At 45.5% G+C, this 17,315-nt stretch overlaps 1 protein-coding gene across 1 annotated transcript in view; it reads right to left on the minus strand.

The window, feature by feature from the left end:
• SEPTIN12 (septin 12) overlaps positions 1 to 17,315 on the minus strand; it is a 74,783-nt gene that overhangs the window by 20,411 nt on the left and 37,057 nt on the right. The window contains exon 4 of the mRNA XM_026704132.2: positions 9,596 to 9,784. Coding sequence (XP_026559917.1) covers positions 9,596 to 9,784 — 189 coding nt within the window. The remainder of the gene's footprint in view (positions 1 to 9,595; positions 9,785 to 17,315) is intronic.

Genomic DNA, 17,315 nt, shown 5'->3' on the forward strand with positions numbered 1-17,315 from the left:
AAGCAAAGGGATGAAGGAAAACCTTTGAGAAAACAATGTTTGGGCTGCACAGCTAGAACATCGTAGGATGGGTACCAAAGGCGAGGAGAGGAAACAACCAAAAATAAACGAAAATCTCAAAGACTCTTACATGTTGACATTTACTTGTGTATATGGATAGTTGCACATATAGTTCTGATTCATTAAGGGGGTGGGCTATCTAAGATCCTTGGCTGTCCATCTATCTATCTATCTATCTATCTATCTATCTATCTATCTATCTATCTATCTATCTATCTATCTATCTATCTATCTATCTATTTTTCTATCTCTCCATCCATCCATCCATCCATCCATCCATCCATCCATCCATCCATCTATCTCTAGATCTATCCATCATATCTAAGGGTTTGTCTGTCTGTCTGTTTGCCTACCTACCTTACTACCTACGTACCTATCTACTTATTATCTAATCTGCCTGGATCTGTCTATATAGCTAATGTATTTATCTATCATCTCCCTCTCTCTCCCTCTCTCCTTATCTCTTTCTCTCTATTCATCCATCCATCCATCTTTGCATCCATCCATCTACCTACCTACCTACCTATCGATCATCTACAAATCTACTCTACTCTACCCTACTCTACTCTACCCTACTCTATACCCTACCCTACCCTACCCTACATTACACAATACTATACCCATCAACGAGCACCTTCAATTGCACCTAGAAACACACTAGCAACCAATACAGCTCACAAAGCAGTGGTGTTACATATGTCAAGTACCCAACACATTATTACACATCTATTATTAACACGTGTTATTCCTTGGGACCAATATCTCCATGCACTAGACTAAGCACATGGTCAGAACCTGATCTCCATTGGTCAACCTGAGTTGGGACACTGAAGTTCTGCCCAACCTGAGGTGGGACACTGAACTTCAGAGAGAACTTCAGAGAGAATCTCTCACTCGTCCCAAATTATTCATTTTATCTCTCATTGGGTGAGTGTACCGCCTGCATTTATTTGGGGGGCTGAAGATGGGAAATACAGCTGCTGCCCAAAGCTGTCATTATCTAGGACCCATAAGAAGGAAGAGTCTTCTAAAACCAACTCTAACCCCAAACCCTTCAGAGCTTCATTCTGTTTCTTGCTTGTTTATCTCACATCTCTCCAAAGTGATCTTATTCTGGTTTGCAGGGGCTTTTTTCCTTGCTATCCAAAGCATTTCTGGTCTTTACCCTCCCTCGCTCCTCAAACACACGCATACACACACACACAAACACCCCTTTCAAGTTTGACAAAGTCAAACCCTCTCGGCATGGGAGGGAGAGAAGAGATTCCCAGGCGTGATCAGAAACAGATGTGTGCCGCCAGATGTTCAAGGGTCAAAGGAGCCACAGCTGGGATGTCTTCCTGTCCTTTCCACTCCTGGTTTGTAATTGGTCAAGGCAGCACCCCAGGAAGGGGGCTCGGGCAAGCCACTGGAACATCCGCCCCACTGCTGGAGCAAAACTGGGGCAGGAAAGCAGGAAAACAGAGGGGAAAGGACACGCAGGGTCTTGAAAAAGAGTAATCTTGGGTTGGAAGAAGGTACAATTCCAGCATTTAGCCGAATGGAGGAGGATTAGATTTTCTCCTCTGATAACTAAGATAATCAGAAAGCGGTGGCAAGCTTTTTAAACTGTGGAGTGTACAGCAATGGGAAGGGGAGGCTAGTGTGTTTTCTTAGCGGGGAAGGAAAGTCGTCTCAAATTCAGGGTCAACTTCTTTTCAAGTGCATACGGTTTTACATTTTTCTGGAGAAGCTTCAGGCAACCAGCAAAGATGGAACATCTGGAGCAGCATTTCTCAACGCTGGCAAGTCTTTAGATACGTGCACTTCAACTCAGAATTCTCCAGAATAATATGGAGTTGGAGGGGACCTTGGAGGTCTTCTAGTCCAACCCGCTGCTTAAGCAGAAGGCCCTATAACATTCAGGAAAAAATCGCTGTCCAGTCTCTTCTTAAAAACCTCCAGTGGTGGAGCACCTACAACTTCTGGAGGCAGGCTGTTCCCCTGGTTAATTGTCCTCCCTATTAGGAAATTTCTCTTTAGTTCTCCCCATTGTTTCCACCCCTTGTTTCTTGGCCGCTCTTAAGATAGGTGGACATCAACTCAGAATTCTTCAGCTGGCAGGTTGACTGGGAAATTCTGGAGCTGAGGCCTACACCTTTTAAAGTTGCCGAGGTTGAAAAACGCTGTTCCCAACGCCAATGGTCAGAGAGTATATGAAGGGAAGCAGAAGTTGAGGTGGTGGCCTCATGAAATCCTGAAAGTTTTGGTTTCTGACCGGCCGTGCTTTGCTCTTGAGCTTCTGCTCAAAGCCAAGTCCTGAAACCAGGATTAAATTTCTGGAGAGGGGAGATAGATTGCTGCATCCGGCACCAAACTTCAAAGCAACCGTGTCAGGCTTCCAAGAAATATGGTTTCCTAAGCTCCTTTTCTGGAAGACTATGCTCAGACTTGTAAACTTCCAGATTCGGCACAATTACGGATGCGTTATTGAGAACTAGAATACATGACAACATAGAAGCTCCCTGTTCTCTTTGAGGGCAAGTTCAAACAGCCCACAGGCAGTCCTTGTTTAGCAACTGCCTTGTTTAGTGACCATTCAGTTACAACAGTGAAGTGTTTTGAGTTTTGATCACATGGCCACCTGGGGATGCTGCAACGGTCACAAGTGTGAAAAAGAGTCGTAAGTCACTTTTTCCCAGTGCGGTAACTACAAACATCACTAAACGGATTGTTTTAAGTCAAGGAGTACCTGTATTTTGCTCTGCTTTTGTTTAGCTCTTTAAAACAATTCCCCTAAATCCTTCCTCTTGGAAAGGATGTCTGAGGCCCTCCATGAAATCAGCCTTCTTACCCAAAGTTGCTTTCTGGCATTTCTGAGCTGGCTCGCGGCTTTTGATCTGGGAATATTTATTGCCAAGCGCAGGGGAGAGTCAAGACTTCAGAAGAGAATTCGGTGCCAAGGTTTGAACTGCACTGGGGAGGGAACGAGGGCAAGGAGAAAATGTTTGGGGAGGAGAGAGGGTGGGAAAGGGCAGGAGGGTTGCTAGGCAGGAGATGGTTCCCAGAAAGAGTAATGTGTACGGCGTGCAAAGTTTTTGGAAAGCAGGTAGCTCTTGCCGAAAAGCAACCCATGGGCGGGGAATGGTGCAACGGAAATGCACAGCACCGCCAAAGCAAAAGGAATGATCTAAAGATCTCAGCTTTCCCAGGTAGTTCAGACAGGAAACACCAACACTGTTTTATGGCAGGTTACGGTAACACAACCTTGCAACTTTCAAAGTGCTCTACAAATCTTCCAGGGTCTCCTTAACCACCTGAGAAGCTAGGGAGGGTTCCTCAGCCTACCTCCCAAGGGCTTTTTCACGCACTGTTGCAAAAGGCCAGTAAGCAGGTCATTCTCAGGAACTGGGAATGATACAAAAGAAAAGCACAGCAGCCCCAAGCAAGAGTCGACACCCAAAGGTCAACCAGACAGGAAACATGACCAGATACACTAACACTCTTTAGTGTTAAGGCTACATTAACAGAACCTTGCAATTTTGAAGGGCAGGGGTGGAGTGGGGGGGGAGCAGTTGAAGACCCTGAGCTTGTCAGGTGGAAAGCTGACAGCCCCGGTTTGAGACCTGAGTGCTGCGTGATGGGGTGAGTTCCTCGCCCCAGCTCCTGTCCACCTAGCAGTTCGAAAGCTTGCAAATGCAAACAGAGAAATGGGTACCACTTCGATGGGAAGGTAACAGCGTTCTGTGCACCTTTGGCATATAGCCAGGCTGGCCTCATGACCACAGAAAATATCTTCGGACAATGCTGGCTGGAACGGAGATAAGCACTGTGCCCTAAAGTGCGACTGGACAGGGAAATTTTTACCTTCACTGAAACCTTGAAAATATTGTATAAATCCTCCAGTGTAGTGGTGGGATTCAAAAAATTTTACTACCAGTTTTGTGGGTGTGGCTTGGTGAGCGTGGCATGGCTTGGTGGGCGTGGCAAGGGAAGGACACTGCAAAATCCCCCTTCCCTCCCCACCCCACTAACCTGCTTTCCAGCTCCGTTCTCCTGTGCAGGGCAACCAAAGGAGACTCAGCTGGGACTCAATGGGAGGCAGAGAAGAGATGGGGTTGGTGGGGCCAGTCAGAGGTGGGATTGGCCGGTTCGTCGAACTACTCAAAATTTCTGCTACCAGTTCTCTAGAACCGGTCAAAGCCAGCTGAATTCCACCTCGGATCTAGTGTCTCTTGAACAGGCTCACTAGAGCGGGCTCCTTTCTGAGTCTCCTTCAATCACAATAGAGCTTTGGTGGTCTTCTAATCCAGCCCCTTCAGCAGGAGACCCTATACATTTCATATCCGGTCTCTTCTTAAAAGCCTTCAGTGATGGAGCAGCCCCAACGTCTGAAGGCAAGCTCTTCCACGGGTTAATTGTCCTCGCTCTTAGGAGGTTTCTCCTTAATTCCAGGTTGTTCCTGTCCATGGTTAGTTTCCATCCATTATTTCTTGCCTTGTCTTCTGGTGCTTTGCAAAATAAGTTGACTCCCCTCTTCTTTGTAGCTCCACAAAGCTTTCTCCCCTTCCATTATGCAGCTCAGGTCTATGTCCTCTCTTATCTGACTATTCTCTAGGCAACATTTCCTCATCCCGTCTCTCTCAAGGTCAATAAAATAAATAAACACTTGTGCCCCATTTCAAGCCATCGATGACCCCTCTTGCTGAGCTGGAGGTCTCTCAGCAATTTTTTCCTGCTGAGTTGGCCCTTCTTGGCAGTGAAATCTCCAGCTGGACGTGATAGTCCCAAGTGAACTGTATTTTGAAAAGTGGGAAAAGCTGGCCACCCGAGGGGGAAGGACCTTGAGTGGAGGCCACCATGTCTAACCTACCCCAAAACAAACAGGAAACTAGGAACGATAATTCAAGGCAGATGTTCTCCCGTGCAGGGAGAAATGATAGCTCAAAATTAACTTCTCTCAGGAGAAGGGGGCTGTTGCTTGGCTGAAAACCTCAAGTCATACTTTCTGTTCTCCAGACAGATGGGGAAATGCGAGGGCCCAGCCTGGGAGAATCAGCCTGGGGGAGAAGCCATTTGATCCGCCATAACTGAGCAACTTCCCCGTTCTTGCAGCTATACTTTTCTGAATTATTTCTTTGTTTTAGGCTGCTTAGGGTTGCACAGATCCCTGATTGAGGGTGACAGGAGGGGAGGGGAGAAGAGAGGGACAACCTTTCCAGCTTTTGAGGGAGGGGGGCAGGGGTGGGCTTCAAACATTTCAACCTCAACTAGCCCTCAACTGGTTCTCTGCCCGGTTGCTGGGTGGGTGTGGCCATCGTGGGCAGGGCCTAATCGGCCTCCTGCACCACAGACGTTTTTGCCCTCCCCGGACTCCGGAGGTTTTCTGGAAACCGGAAATGGAAACCGGAAACCATTTCCAGCCTTCCTGAACTTTTGGGAGTCCCATATTTCGCCCTCCCTGAGGCTCCGCACACATCCTGCACTTATCTGCATCCAAAACAGGTCATGTGGGGATTCCTGGGAGGGGGAGGAGCAGGGTAGGTAGAGCCAGCCAGGAGTGAGATTTGGGGGTTCTCCAACCTGCACAGAATCTTAGCTGGGGGCTCTCCTGGACCCCCAGCAGCCCATCCCTGGAGGGGGTGGGTTGCTTTGGGTTATTTGGGGTGTGGGGAAGGCACTGTAGAAGTCCTCGTGTTTTCCGAAAACAAACCTATGTGTGAGGAGAAGGATTCTCTCTGCTGAAAAAAAAGGCAGGCAAGCGGCTGCCAAATATTGGCTATGCCCATGTGGGGCTCCTGGAAGAATGTAAAATCTGAGTGTGGGAACCAGAAGCACAAGCTGAAGGCCGTACGGTCTATGTCCCTCCCCAACGTCGGTTGTTTCCCTTTCTGCTTTTTATCAGTTGGCTCACGATCTACTTCTTGATGAGTATCTCGAGTTTATGCGTGTGTGTGTGTGTGTGTGTGTGTGTGTGTGTGTGTGTGTGTCGAAATCCTCTTACTCTGAACCCTCCTATAAATATTTATAAGGCCCTTCAGTTTTTTAAACAAAAGGCCTGAAAACCCCCTCAATGTACAGAGCGGAATGATGCTTGGCTCATCCAGGGCCATCCGTGGTCGATGAGATCACTGTCTTGAGGCCGAATTAATCCCAGACTGGCTTTGGACGGAGCGGAACAAGCTTCGTTCTTATGACATTTTCCACAAAGGGAAGGCTAGGTAAAGGTAAAGGTTCCCCTTGCACATATGTGCTACTCGTTTCCGGCTCTAGGGGGCGGTGCTCATCTCCATTACAAAGCCGAAGAGCCAGCGCTGTCCGAAGACATCTCCGTAGTCATGTGACCGGCAGGACTAAACGCCGAAGGTGCACAGAACGCTGTTCCCTTCCCACCAAAGTGGTTCCTATTTTTTTACTTGCATTTTTTAACGTGCTTTCGAATTGCTAGGTTGGCAGAAGCTGGGACAAGTGACGGGAGCTCACTCCGTGACGCGACGCTTAGGGATTCGAACTGCTGAACTGTCGACCTTCCTGATCGACAAGCTCAGAGCGTCTTAGCCACTGAGCCACTGCATCCTTTCAAAGGGAAGGCTAAGAAGGACCCTTTTTTTCTCCCCAATAGGATAAATGTTCTGCTGGACCAGATGGAAGGCTTATCTAGTTTGGCTTTCTGTTCCCACAGTGGCTGTTAGATATTTTATTGATTTATTTGTAGGGTGCTCTTTGAGCTTGTTGGCTTTCCTGCAGACATTTCATGACCACACTAGGTGACATCATCGGCTCTAGAAGGGAACGAGGTTTGCTCTCTCTTATTATCTTTTCCAGCACTGATGTTATTATACCTAGGTTGGTAATGAAACATCTGCAAGAACATAACCAGATGTGGTATTCAGCAGGTTCTGACCAGTTCTGGAGAACCTGTAATGGAAATTTTGAGTAGTTCAGAGGACCGGAAGATCCCACCTCTGACTGGTCCTGCCCTCATCTCTTCTCTGCCTCCCTTTGAGTCCCAACTGATCGGCTGGGTCTTCTTTGGTTGCCCTGCACAGGAGAACGGAGCTGGAAAGCAGGTTAGTGGGATGGGGAGGAAATGAGGATTTTGCAGTATCCTTCCCCCACCACGCCCACAAAGCCACGCCCATCAAGCCATGCCCACAGAACTGGTAGTAATTTTTTTTTAACCCCACCACTGAACATAACCAAGCTCCTCCGAGAGCAACAAGGGTCCTTACGTTCCCCTACCAGCGAAGAAATTAAAATGGGACAGGATCCAATCTGGGTCAATCTTTGGGAGCAGAAGTTTTGTCTTCCGAGTTTTCAGACTCGTGCCAGAGCCCATCTTAAGGGAACTTTTCTCAAGTCGTGTGTGTTATTTATTTATGCACTGTGTGATATTTACACAGAAGAAGCACATGCTCTGCTCGAGAGAAATGTCCTGAAGATGAAGCTCTGGCACGAGTCCGAAAGCTTGGAAGAGTAAACCTCTGGTCCGATTGAGGTTGAATCCTACAACATTATGGTGGGACAGGAATATTCGCCTTCACTCACAAAAGGGGACAAAACTCACTTAACAGCTCTCTCACTTAGCAATAGAAATTTGTTTGGTTGTTAGTTGAGAAGGTAGTCTTCAACTTACAACAGTTTATTTAAAGACTGTTCGAAGTTACAACGGCACGGAAGAAAGTTGACTTAGGACCCTTTTTCACACTGATGACTGTTGCAGCATCCCCATGGTCACGTGACTGTCAGTTCTGACAGTCAGAACTGAAGAACCTTCTCGGATAAAAAGGGAAACGACTTCAAGGAAAAACAATGTCCAGTTGCCTTTTGAACAAGCACCTTTGGGGAAAAAACTGATACCAACTATTGATCTGAATTCTGATGCCCAGAATTGGATGCTCAGCCTTTCATGGAGCATTTAGAAAAATGGTTTTACTCATTACAAAACCATGCCCAGATGCAGTCTCTGCAGGTATGAAAGCTCCTGATTATATATTTATATTTATTTATATATATATATATATATATATATATATATATATATATATATATATATATATTATTTTTTTTCTGAGGTTCTCGCGGTATTTGTATGTGGATCTTTGGTTGTTCGGGTTTTCTCCCGCGTAAGATTCAAGTATCTAGGCAACGCTTTCGATGAAGTCTCATTCATCATCTTCAGGCTTCTGTCTCCGGCTCTGTGCTTCTCAGAGTAATGTGAGATTGCAGCTGCTTCCTCCTTTTAACCAAGCCCCCACCTGAACAGAACACGCCTCCAACCAATCAGAACACGGCTAACCCCCCAACCAATCAGAACACAGCCAAACCCCTACCAATGAGAACACACCCCACCCAATCAGAACACAGCCAAGCCCCCACCCAATCAAGTCCCACCCCCACTGGCAGTTAAAAGGAGGAAGCAGCTGCAATCTCCATTACTCTGAGAAGCACAGAGCCGGAGACAGAAGCCTGAAGATGATGAATGAGACTTCATCGAAACGTTGCCTAGATACTTCGAATCTTACGCGGGAGAAAACCCGAACAACCAAAGATCCACACACACACACACACATATATATATATATATATATGTGTGTGTGTGTGTGTGTGTGTGTGTGTGTGTGTGTATCTTTGGTTATTCTGGTTTTCCCACATAAGATTGGAAGTATCTAGGCAATGTTTGATGAAGTCTCATTCATCATCTTCAGGCTTGTGTCTTCAGCTCTGTGCTTCTAAGAGTGAAGCTTCTCTGAGAAGCACAGAGCCGAAGACACAAGCCTGAAGATGATGAATGAGACTTCATCAAACGCTGCCTAGATACTCAATCTTACGCGGAGAAAACCCGAACAACTAAAGATCCACACATATATATATATATATATATATATATATATATATGTATGTATGTGTGTGTGTGTGTGTGTGTGTGTGTGTGTGTGTGTGTGTGTGTGTATCTTTGGTTATTCGGGTTTTCTCCCACATAAGATTGGAAGTATCTAGGCAGTTTGATGAAGTCTCATTCATCATCTTCAGGCTTGTGTCTTCAGCTCTGTGCTTCTAAGAGTGAAGCTTCTCTGAGAATCACAGAGCCGAAGACACAAGCCTGAAGATGATGAATGAGACTTCATCAAACGCTGCCTAGATACTTCCAATCTTACGCGGAGAAAACCCGAACAACCAAAGATCCACATATATATGTGTGTGTGTGTGTGTGTGTGTGTGTGTGTGTGTGTGTATCTTTGGTTATTCGGGTTTTCTCCCACATAAGATTGGAAGTATCTAGGCAATGTTTCGATGAAGTCTCATTCATCATCTTCAGGCTTGTGTCTTCAGCTCTGTGCTTCTAAGAGTGAAGCTTCTCTGAGAAGCACAGAGCCGAAGACACAAGCCTGAAGATGATGAATGAGACTTCATCGAAACGTTACCTAGATACTTCCAATCTTACGCGGGAGAAAACACGAATAACCAAAGATCCACACACAAATACCCGCGAGAACCTCAGAAAACACACACACACACACACACACACACACACATATATATAATTTGTGCTCACCTACAACCATGATGTTGAACTCAAATCCGGTTTTCATGGTCTTGATACGCATCTGGTCCAGGACGGCCTCAATCCCCACGTAGCCGAATAATCCACCATCCGTGGTCTTGAGGGCTGGACCATCCTGGGGAGTTGGTTCTCCTGCTAGATTGTCCTCCATGCTCAGCTGCTGAAGCTTGGGATGAATCTCTGCAAAGAGGAAGAGAAAAGGTAAGTTAACGGCAACCGGTTTCCTCCTCCTTTTCTTGAAGATTTGTTGCACTTCTGTATATTAAGTCTGGAGCAAGAACGAAAGCAAAATATTTTTTTAAAAAAAGGAATTTTCTCCCTGGAAGCAGAAATGCAGCCTTGAAAGAGACACAACATCTGTCTAAGGTTGGGTGCTGCAAGAGACGGTGGGGAAGCTTAAGACAGGAATGGAAGAGAGGAGACCTAAACAGTCAAGAAACAGAAGGGGAACCCTACTGGCAGCTTATCTCATAAACAGCAACTCAACTCAGTAGAACAACGGAGTTGGAAGGGACCTTGGAGGTCTTCTAGTCCAACCCCCTGCCTAGGCAGGAAACCCTACACCACTTCAGACAAATGGTTATTCAACATCTTTTTAAGAACATCAAATGTTGTAGAATTCACCACTTCTGGAGGCAAGTTGTTCCACTGATTAATTGTTCTCACCATTAAGAAAATTCTCCTTAGTTCTAGGTTGCTTCTTTCATTCAGTATTTCCCATCCATTATTTCTTTGTCCTGCCCTCTGGTGCTTTGGAAGATAAGCTGACGCCCCTCTTCTTTGTGGCAGCCCCTCAAATATTGGAACCCTGCTATCGTATGTCGCTCCCTAGTCCTTCTTTTCACTAGACAAACCCGTTTCCTGCTACTGTTTTTTGTATGTTTTAGCTTCCAGACCCCTAGTCATCTCTGTTGCTTTTTTCAGCACTCTTTCCAGAGCCTAACTATCTGAAGCATCTTTCTCGACATGTACAGAGTCCCCATTGTGCTGGTTTCCTATGCTGCATGGAACCACGTTATGTTATGTTTGTCTTAGGTGGACGTCAGGCCAGGGGAGAAAAAAAGAGAAAAGTGAATTCAAATGCACAGCAACATCTCTGACAAAGGTCAGACTTACTACTAGATTACAGTAACACTTCCTAGGACCTATCTCTTCCCACTTACGACTATAACCGTGTTGCTTGTATCTTTACAATTTTTATTGTTTTGTTTCCTAGTATCATTTGATTCGGTGGTGGGATTCAAATTTTTTTTACTACTGGTTCTGTGGGTGTGGCTTGATGGGCGTGGCTTGGTGGGCGTGGCAGGGAAAGGATACTGGAAAATCCCATTCCCTCCCCACCCCGCTAACCTGCTTTCCAGCTCCGTTCTTCTATGGAGGGCAACAAAAGAAGACCCAGCCGATCAGCTGGGACTTGAGGGGGGGGGAGAATAGATGGGGGCAGGGCCAGTCAGTGATGGGATTTGCCGGTTCTCTGAACGACTCAAAATTTATGCTATCAGTTCTGGTCAGAACCTGCTGAATACCACCTCTGATTTGATTGCTTATTAGTGACCTATGACCAGGGGTGGGATTCTAGTAGTTCGCACCTATTCGCTAGAACCGGTTGTTAACATTCTAAGCAGTTCAGAGAACCGGTTGTTAGAAGAAATTACTGGGCTAATCCTGTAAGGAAGGCAGGAAGGAAACATTCTGGTGTTGCTTACAGAAACTGCCTCTCCGTTAACCCTTATTACATTCTTAGCAGGACTAGACTTCTTGTCTCAGGAACTTCTCTGGAGTTTTCTTTCCCTCTTTTGCTAGTACTTTGCTTGTGTGGAGTGACCACTCAAAGTTACAATGGCACTGAAAACAGTGACGTATGACCATTTTTCACACTTACGATGTGTTGCAGCATCCCCACAGTGAGAGACCAGGCGAGGAGATGCGTGCCTCGATGTGAGTGATATTGAGCTGGCCACACCCAGCCAATAACATGACCACCAAGCCACGGCCACCTAGTCACACGTCCACCAAACCACGTCCCCCACCTAAGCCATGCCCACAGAACCGGTTGTTAAACATTTGAATCCCACCCTGCCTATGATTATCACTAAGTGTTGTATCTTATGATTCTTGATGAACGTATTTTTTTAATGTAGATTGAGAGCATCTGCACCGAAGACGAATTCCTTGTGTGTCCAATCACACTTGGCCAATAAAGAATTCTGTTCTATTCTATTCTATTAAAGAGAAGCTCAACCAAAGAGGCTGGAGAGAAGCCTCCATTAGAGAAGAGAAGGGGTTGGCACCCTGCCCAGGAGCTGGGAAGCTTTGCAGAGGCACTGGGGCGGGAAAAGGGGTTAGCTTCTTCCCCCATCTCCCCAAATAAAGAGTGGGGAAAAGTCTCTTCTTAACTGGGCTGGTAATGATGGGGGTTGTTCAAAAGTCTGGGAAGCTGGACATGGCTACATTTAGAAGATCTGGCACTTTAGAGCGGAGCCTGTGCTTAATTTCAAAACTGAAAATATTTTCAACCAATGAGGTTAACAGATCTCTTCACTAGTCTTGGTTTTTTTTTTTTCAAATTCCCAGACTAAAAAGAAGGTCATGCATTTTTCTAGATGGTCTTCCAGATCTGATCTTCTTCGTCCAGGCTGACTAGATGCTACTGCAAATACCAACTCACAGGCCAGCCAAGGAGTTAAATACGATGGTCTTGACGTGTGTAGTGGGGTACCACTCTTGTAATTGCAATAGTTTTCCAAGATTACAAGGTCCTGGATGGATCAACTCAGTTTTTTTTTAAAAAAAATATACATTTAAGGTAATCTTGGAACTGAAAAGTCTGCATTTTTGGTCTACATGCACTTGTATGATCAGATCTTGTGACTTCGCTCATCTTTATTAATAAGAAGGGAAGAGGAATTCAAATCGGAGCCGTGGTATTGGAGAGAGGTGAGCCAAACCCTAACCCTCTGAATTAGCCCTTCAACATTTATGATAGAGATGTAGTATTTCTCAGCGCAGACAACTTGAGGATGGGTGGACTTCAACTCCCAGAATTCCTCAGCCAGAATTGCCCAGCATGACTGGCTGGGGAATTCCGGAAGCTGAAATCTACCCAACTTCAGGTTGCCTGCACTGAGGAACACTGGTGTAGAGGGATAAGGACTTCCTGATTCCCCACCTGCTCCAAATCTAAGGCAACTGGTAACTAAGAAGGGGAAAGGGAGCCACCCACAGTTTGGTGACCCTCAAAAGCCAAAGAAGCCAGAAGCCTTGAGTCTCACAACTGACATCTCCCTTTGCTTTCTCTGGCCAAGCAGCCTTTCATTCTAGTCTGTGTGTGTGTGTGTGTGTGTGTGTGTGTGTGTGTGTGTGTGTGTGTGTGAAGAAGAAGAAGAAGAAGAAGAAGAAGAAGAAGAAGAAGAAGAAGAAGAAGAAGAAGAAGAAGAAGAAGAAGAAGAAGAAGAAGAAGAAGAAGAAGAAGAAGAAGAAGAGGAAGAGGAGGAGGAGGAGGAGGAGGAGGAGGAGGAGGAGGAGGAGGAGGAGGAAAAGAAAAAGAAGAGAAAAAGAAAAAGAGAGAGAGAAGGAAGAGAAAAAGGTGAAGGAGAAGGAGGAGGAGGAAAAGAAGAGAAAGAGAAAGAGAGAGAGAGAAAGAGGAGAAGGAAGAAGAGGAAAAGGAAGAGGAGGAGGAGAAGGAGGAGAAGAAGAAGAAGAAGAAGAAGAAGAAGAAGAAGAAGAAGAAGAAGAAGAAGAAGAAGAAGAAGAAGAAGAAGAAGAAGAAGAAGAACTCCTGCCTTTATCTCTTTTCCTGTCCACCCCATTCCCCAGGGGGTGTGAGGATCAATCCATCTGCTCTTGGAACAGCGTGGGAGCAACTTCCTGTTGTTCTCCATAGCATATGGCTCTGGCTATATCCTTCAAAAGAAAAGACGTGGGCTAGGATCAAGGACATCAATCTCCTCTTCTCTTCTTCCTCCTCCCCCCCACCCAATATTCCCAGCTGGGCCAGAGCCACACAAGCAAAAATGAGCGTCTGAAAGTTTGCCTTGGTTGACTCCATCGGGAAGGAACTATCATCAGCTAGTAGCTGCCAAAGAACAACCTTCAAAGAGCTTTGAGTTGGATTGGACCAAGCTGTGACCATCTACAGTTAATCCTCAACTTCCAACCACATCTCCACTGTTAAGTGAGGCATTTGTTGAGTGAGTTTTGCCCCTTTTTATGACCTTTCTTGCCACAGTTCACAGTTGTTAAATGAAACATTGTAATAATTAAATTAGTAAGATGGTTATGAAGAGAATCGCTGCGCTTGTTGCATTAGTAACATGCTAGTTAAGTGAATCTGGCTTCCCCATTGACTTCACTTGTCAGAAGGTCGCAAAAGGGGACCATATCCCCCCCCCCCAAGATGCTACAATGGTCATAAATATGACCATTTTGATCAGGTGGCCAGGAGGATGCTGCGACAGTTGTAAGTGTGGAAAAATGGTCATAAGTCACTTTTTTCACTGCCGTTATAACTTTGAATGGTCATTAAACAAACTGCCATGCCCTTGTTGGAGTCTGATTCTGAGGGGGAGATTGAGCAGCTGACAGGGAGTGGGAATGTGGCTCTGGTGGCTGTGGAGGATACTGGGGAAGGGCACAGGCCAGCTGGGCATTCAGAGGAAGACCCAGGCCCACCCCGCCTCCTCATCCTAGGGCATGTAGGGAGGAACGGATAAGGGAGCAACGTGGGTTATGGGGGAGAAAAAGGCCCTGATTCCCTTCATTAGCTGCAGCTGGGAAAACAGGATAAAGAGGGTGTTTGTGCACAGCACCTTGTTGGAAGCAAAGTGTGCATTATCTTGGTTGAGCCTCCCAACTGTTGGTGCTGTGTTATCTTTTGAAGGTCTGCAATTTATCATCTTGGCCTGCCGTGTTAATTAGTTCAGTGTGGTTTGTGTTGGGTTTTTTTTATTTCTAATTATCTTTACTTTGGGTTCAGACTGCATCTCTTTCTTTCGTAAATTGTTTTTTTTAAGAGTTTGTTATCCAGCCAAGGGTAATTGGACATTGGGGCCAAGTTGGAGGCATTAAAAGGAATTTATTCTACTTTTGTGACATTGTTACTTTTGTGTCACACCCCAGGTCATCAATAAACTGTCGAGGACTACCTGTACTACCCACAAGTAGTTCTCCATTTACAACAGTTCGTTTAGTGACCATTAGAGGTTATGACGAGAGTGAAAAGAGTGACTCATGACCTGTTGTAAGTTCACTGGATGAGTGGTTATTCAAGGTGTACCTCTTCAACTTGGGCTGGTTCCCCCTGCTGCCATTCCTACCACCAGAGCCATGTTGGTGTACCCCAGAAGAAATGGAGGGACAGAAATTTGAACCTTCTGAGGTCAGAATAGAATAACAAGAGTTGGAAGGGACCTTTAAGGTCTTCTAGTCCAACCCCCTGCTCTGGCAGGAAGCCCTACACCACTTCAGACAAACAGTTATCCAGTCTCTTCTTAAAAACTTCCAGTGTTGGAGCATCCACAACTTCTGGAGGCAAGTTGTTCCACTGATTAATTGTTCTGACTGTCAGGGAATTTCTCCTTAGTTCTGCGTTGGATCTCTCCTTGATGAGTTTCCATCCATTGTTTCTTTTCTTGCCTTCTGGTGCTTTGGATAATAGCTTGACTCCCTCTTTTCTGTGGCAGCCCCTCAAATATTGGAACACTGTTATCATGTCAACCCTAGTCCTTCTTTTCATTAGACATATCTAATTTCTACAACCGTTCTTCATATGTTTTAGCCCTATACTATTATGGACAAATGATTGTCCAATCTCTTCTTTAAAAATCTCCAGTATCAGAGCACCCACAACTTCTGAAGGCAAGCTTAATTATTCTTACAGTCAGGAAATTTCTCCTTCGTTTGTAAGCTGCGTCTCTCCTTGATGAGTTTCCATCCATTGTTTCTTGTCCTGCCTTCAGGTACTTTAGAGAATAGTTTGACTCCCTCTCCTTTGGGTCACCCCACAAGAAAACAATTCCAGGTCACAAGAAAACAATTCCAGGGTTGTTCTGCAGCCTTGAAATTTCCTACAGAGAGACCATCGTCTCATCTGCCTACGGTGGTCCTCTCAGATGCAAAAGAGATTGCAGGGATATTTGGCTTCAATACCGACCTTAATTTGGTGTGGCCTGCATGAATAACCATACTCATGGCATCATTAGTTAAGAAAGTGGTGATAACTCTTGAGGTTCCTCATCAACACACATCATCTGGAGAACAAACTACTGGACAGATTACAGTATTCTCCATCATGGAGTATATTTTACCTATGTTCCCATGTAGACTAGGCTACAATGGGGTGGTGATTGTAGTTCAGTAAGTGGGTAGGAAAACCAACTATTACATTTGGTAGGCTGTGCAAATTAGGCCCTGTGAAACCCTCGTGCCATTGGCAATGTGTTGTCACATGCTTTGTCCTTGAGAAACCCAAGTGAGGGGTTTAATGTATTGTGTGAATCCAGTTCTTGCTTTTCAATTTAAACCAGAAGGGTGATTCATTTGTGGGAGGGAGGGAATAAGAATAACAGAGTTGGAAGGGACCTTGGAGGTCTTCTAGTCCAACTCCTTACTTAGGCAGGAAACCCTATATCGTTTCAGACAAATGGTTATCCAATCTCTTCTTAAAAACTTCCAGCATTGGAGCATTTACAACCTCTGGGGGCAAATTGTTCCACTGATTCATTGTTCTGACTGTCAGGAAATTTCTCCTTAGTTCTAGCTTGCTTCTCTCCTTGATGAGTTTCCACCCATTGCTTCTTGTCCTACCTTCAGGTGCTTTGGAGAATAGCTTGACTCCCTCTTCTTTGGGGCAGCCCCTGAGATATTGGAAGACTGCTATCATGTCTCCCCTAGTCCTTCTTTTCATCAGACCAGACTTAGCCAGTTCCAGCAACCGTTCTTTTATATGTTTTAGGAAGGAGAGAAGGAGGCTGCATTGACCTGGGAACTGATGGCCATTCTCCCAAAGATATACTCCATGTGTTTAATCCTTACCCATGGTAGAATTTGTTAATAACATTGAATCTTCAGTGATTCAGACTTGCACATCAGACTTTACAGATGGAAGGAAAAGGTGGAACTTCCTGATTCAAATGAAAACATCATCTATATTCCCACGTATGTATTTGCACCAGCAAATGTCACATGGATCAATCTGGCCCTCCTCCTTGGCAGGCACAAAGGCAAACTTGCCACTCCAGATAGCACCACTCAGAGTTAGACAATAAGTGTACCAGGAGAAGAATTCCCAATTCACCCTATCCTACTCTGCGGTTAGGACACTAACTTTAGATGCAGAAGACTCTAGTTCTGAAATTACATGGGGAAACTTTTAGTACTACAGCTAGTTCAGAAAAGAAGCAAGTGAGGGCAATCAACCCACGGAACAGAAGTTGCCTTCAAAAGGTGTGGGAGCTTCATCGCTGGAGGCTTTCAAGAAGAGACTGGGCTGCCATCTGTCAGAAATGATGTAGGATCTCCTGCTTGGGCAGGGGCGTTGGACTAGATGACCTACAAGGCCCCTTCCAACTCTGTTAATCTGTTAAATCTGTTAAAGTTTGACACCTAAGCAACCACAGAAATGATCTAGAACAAGGGTCTTCAAACTTGGCAAGTTTAAGACTAGCGGACTTCAACTCCCAGAATTCCTGAGCTAACATGACTGGAGGAGGAA

The sequence above is a fragment of the Pseudonaja textilis genome, chromosome 14 (genome assembly GCF_049901715.1).
Source record: "Pseudonaja textilis isolate UNSWEBS1 chromosome 14, rPseTex1.2, whole genome shotgun sequence".
In the NCBI taxonomy this organism is placed as follows: domain Eukaryota; kingdom Metazoa; phylum Chordata; class Lepidosauria; order Squamata; family Elapidae; genus Pseudonaja; species Pseudonaja textilis.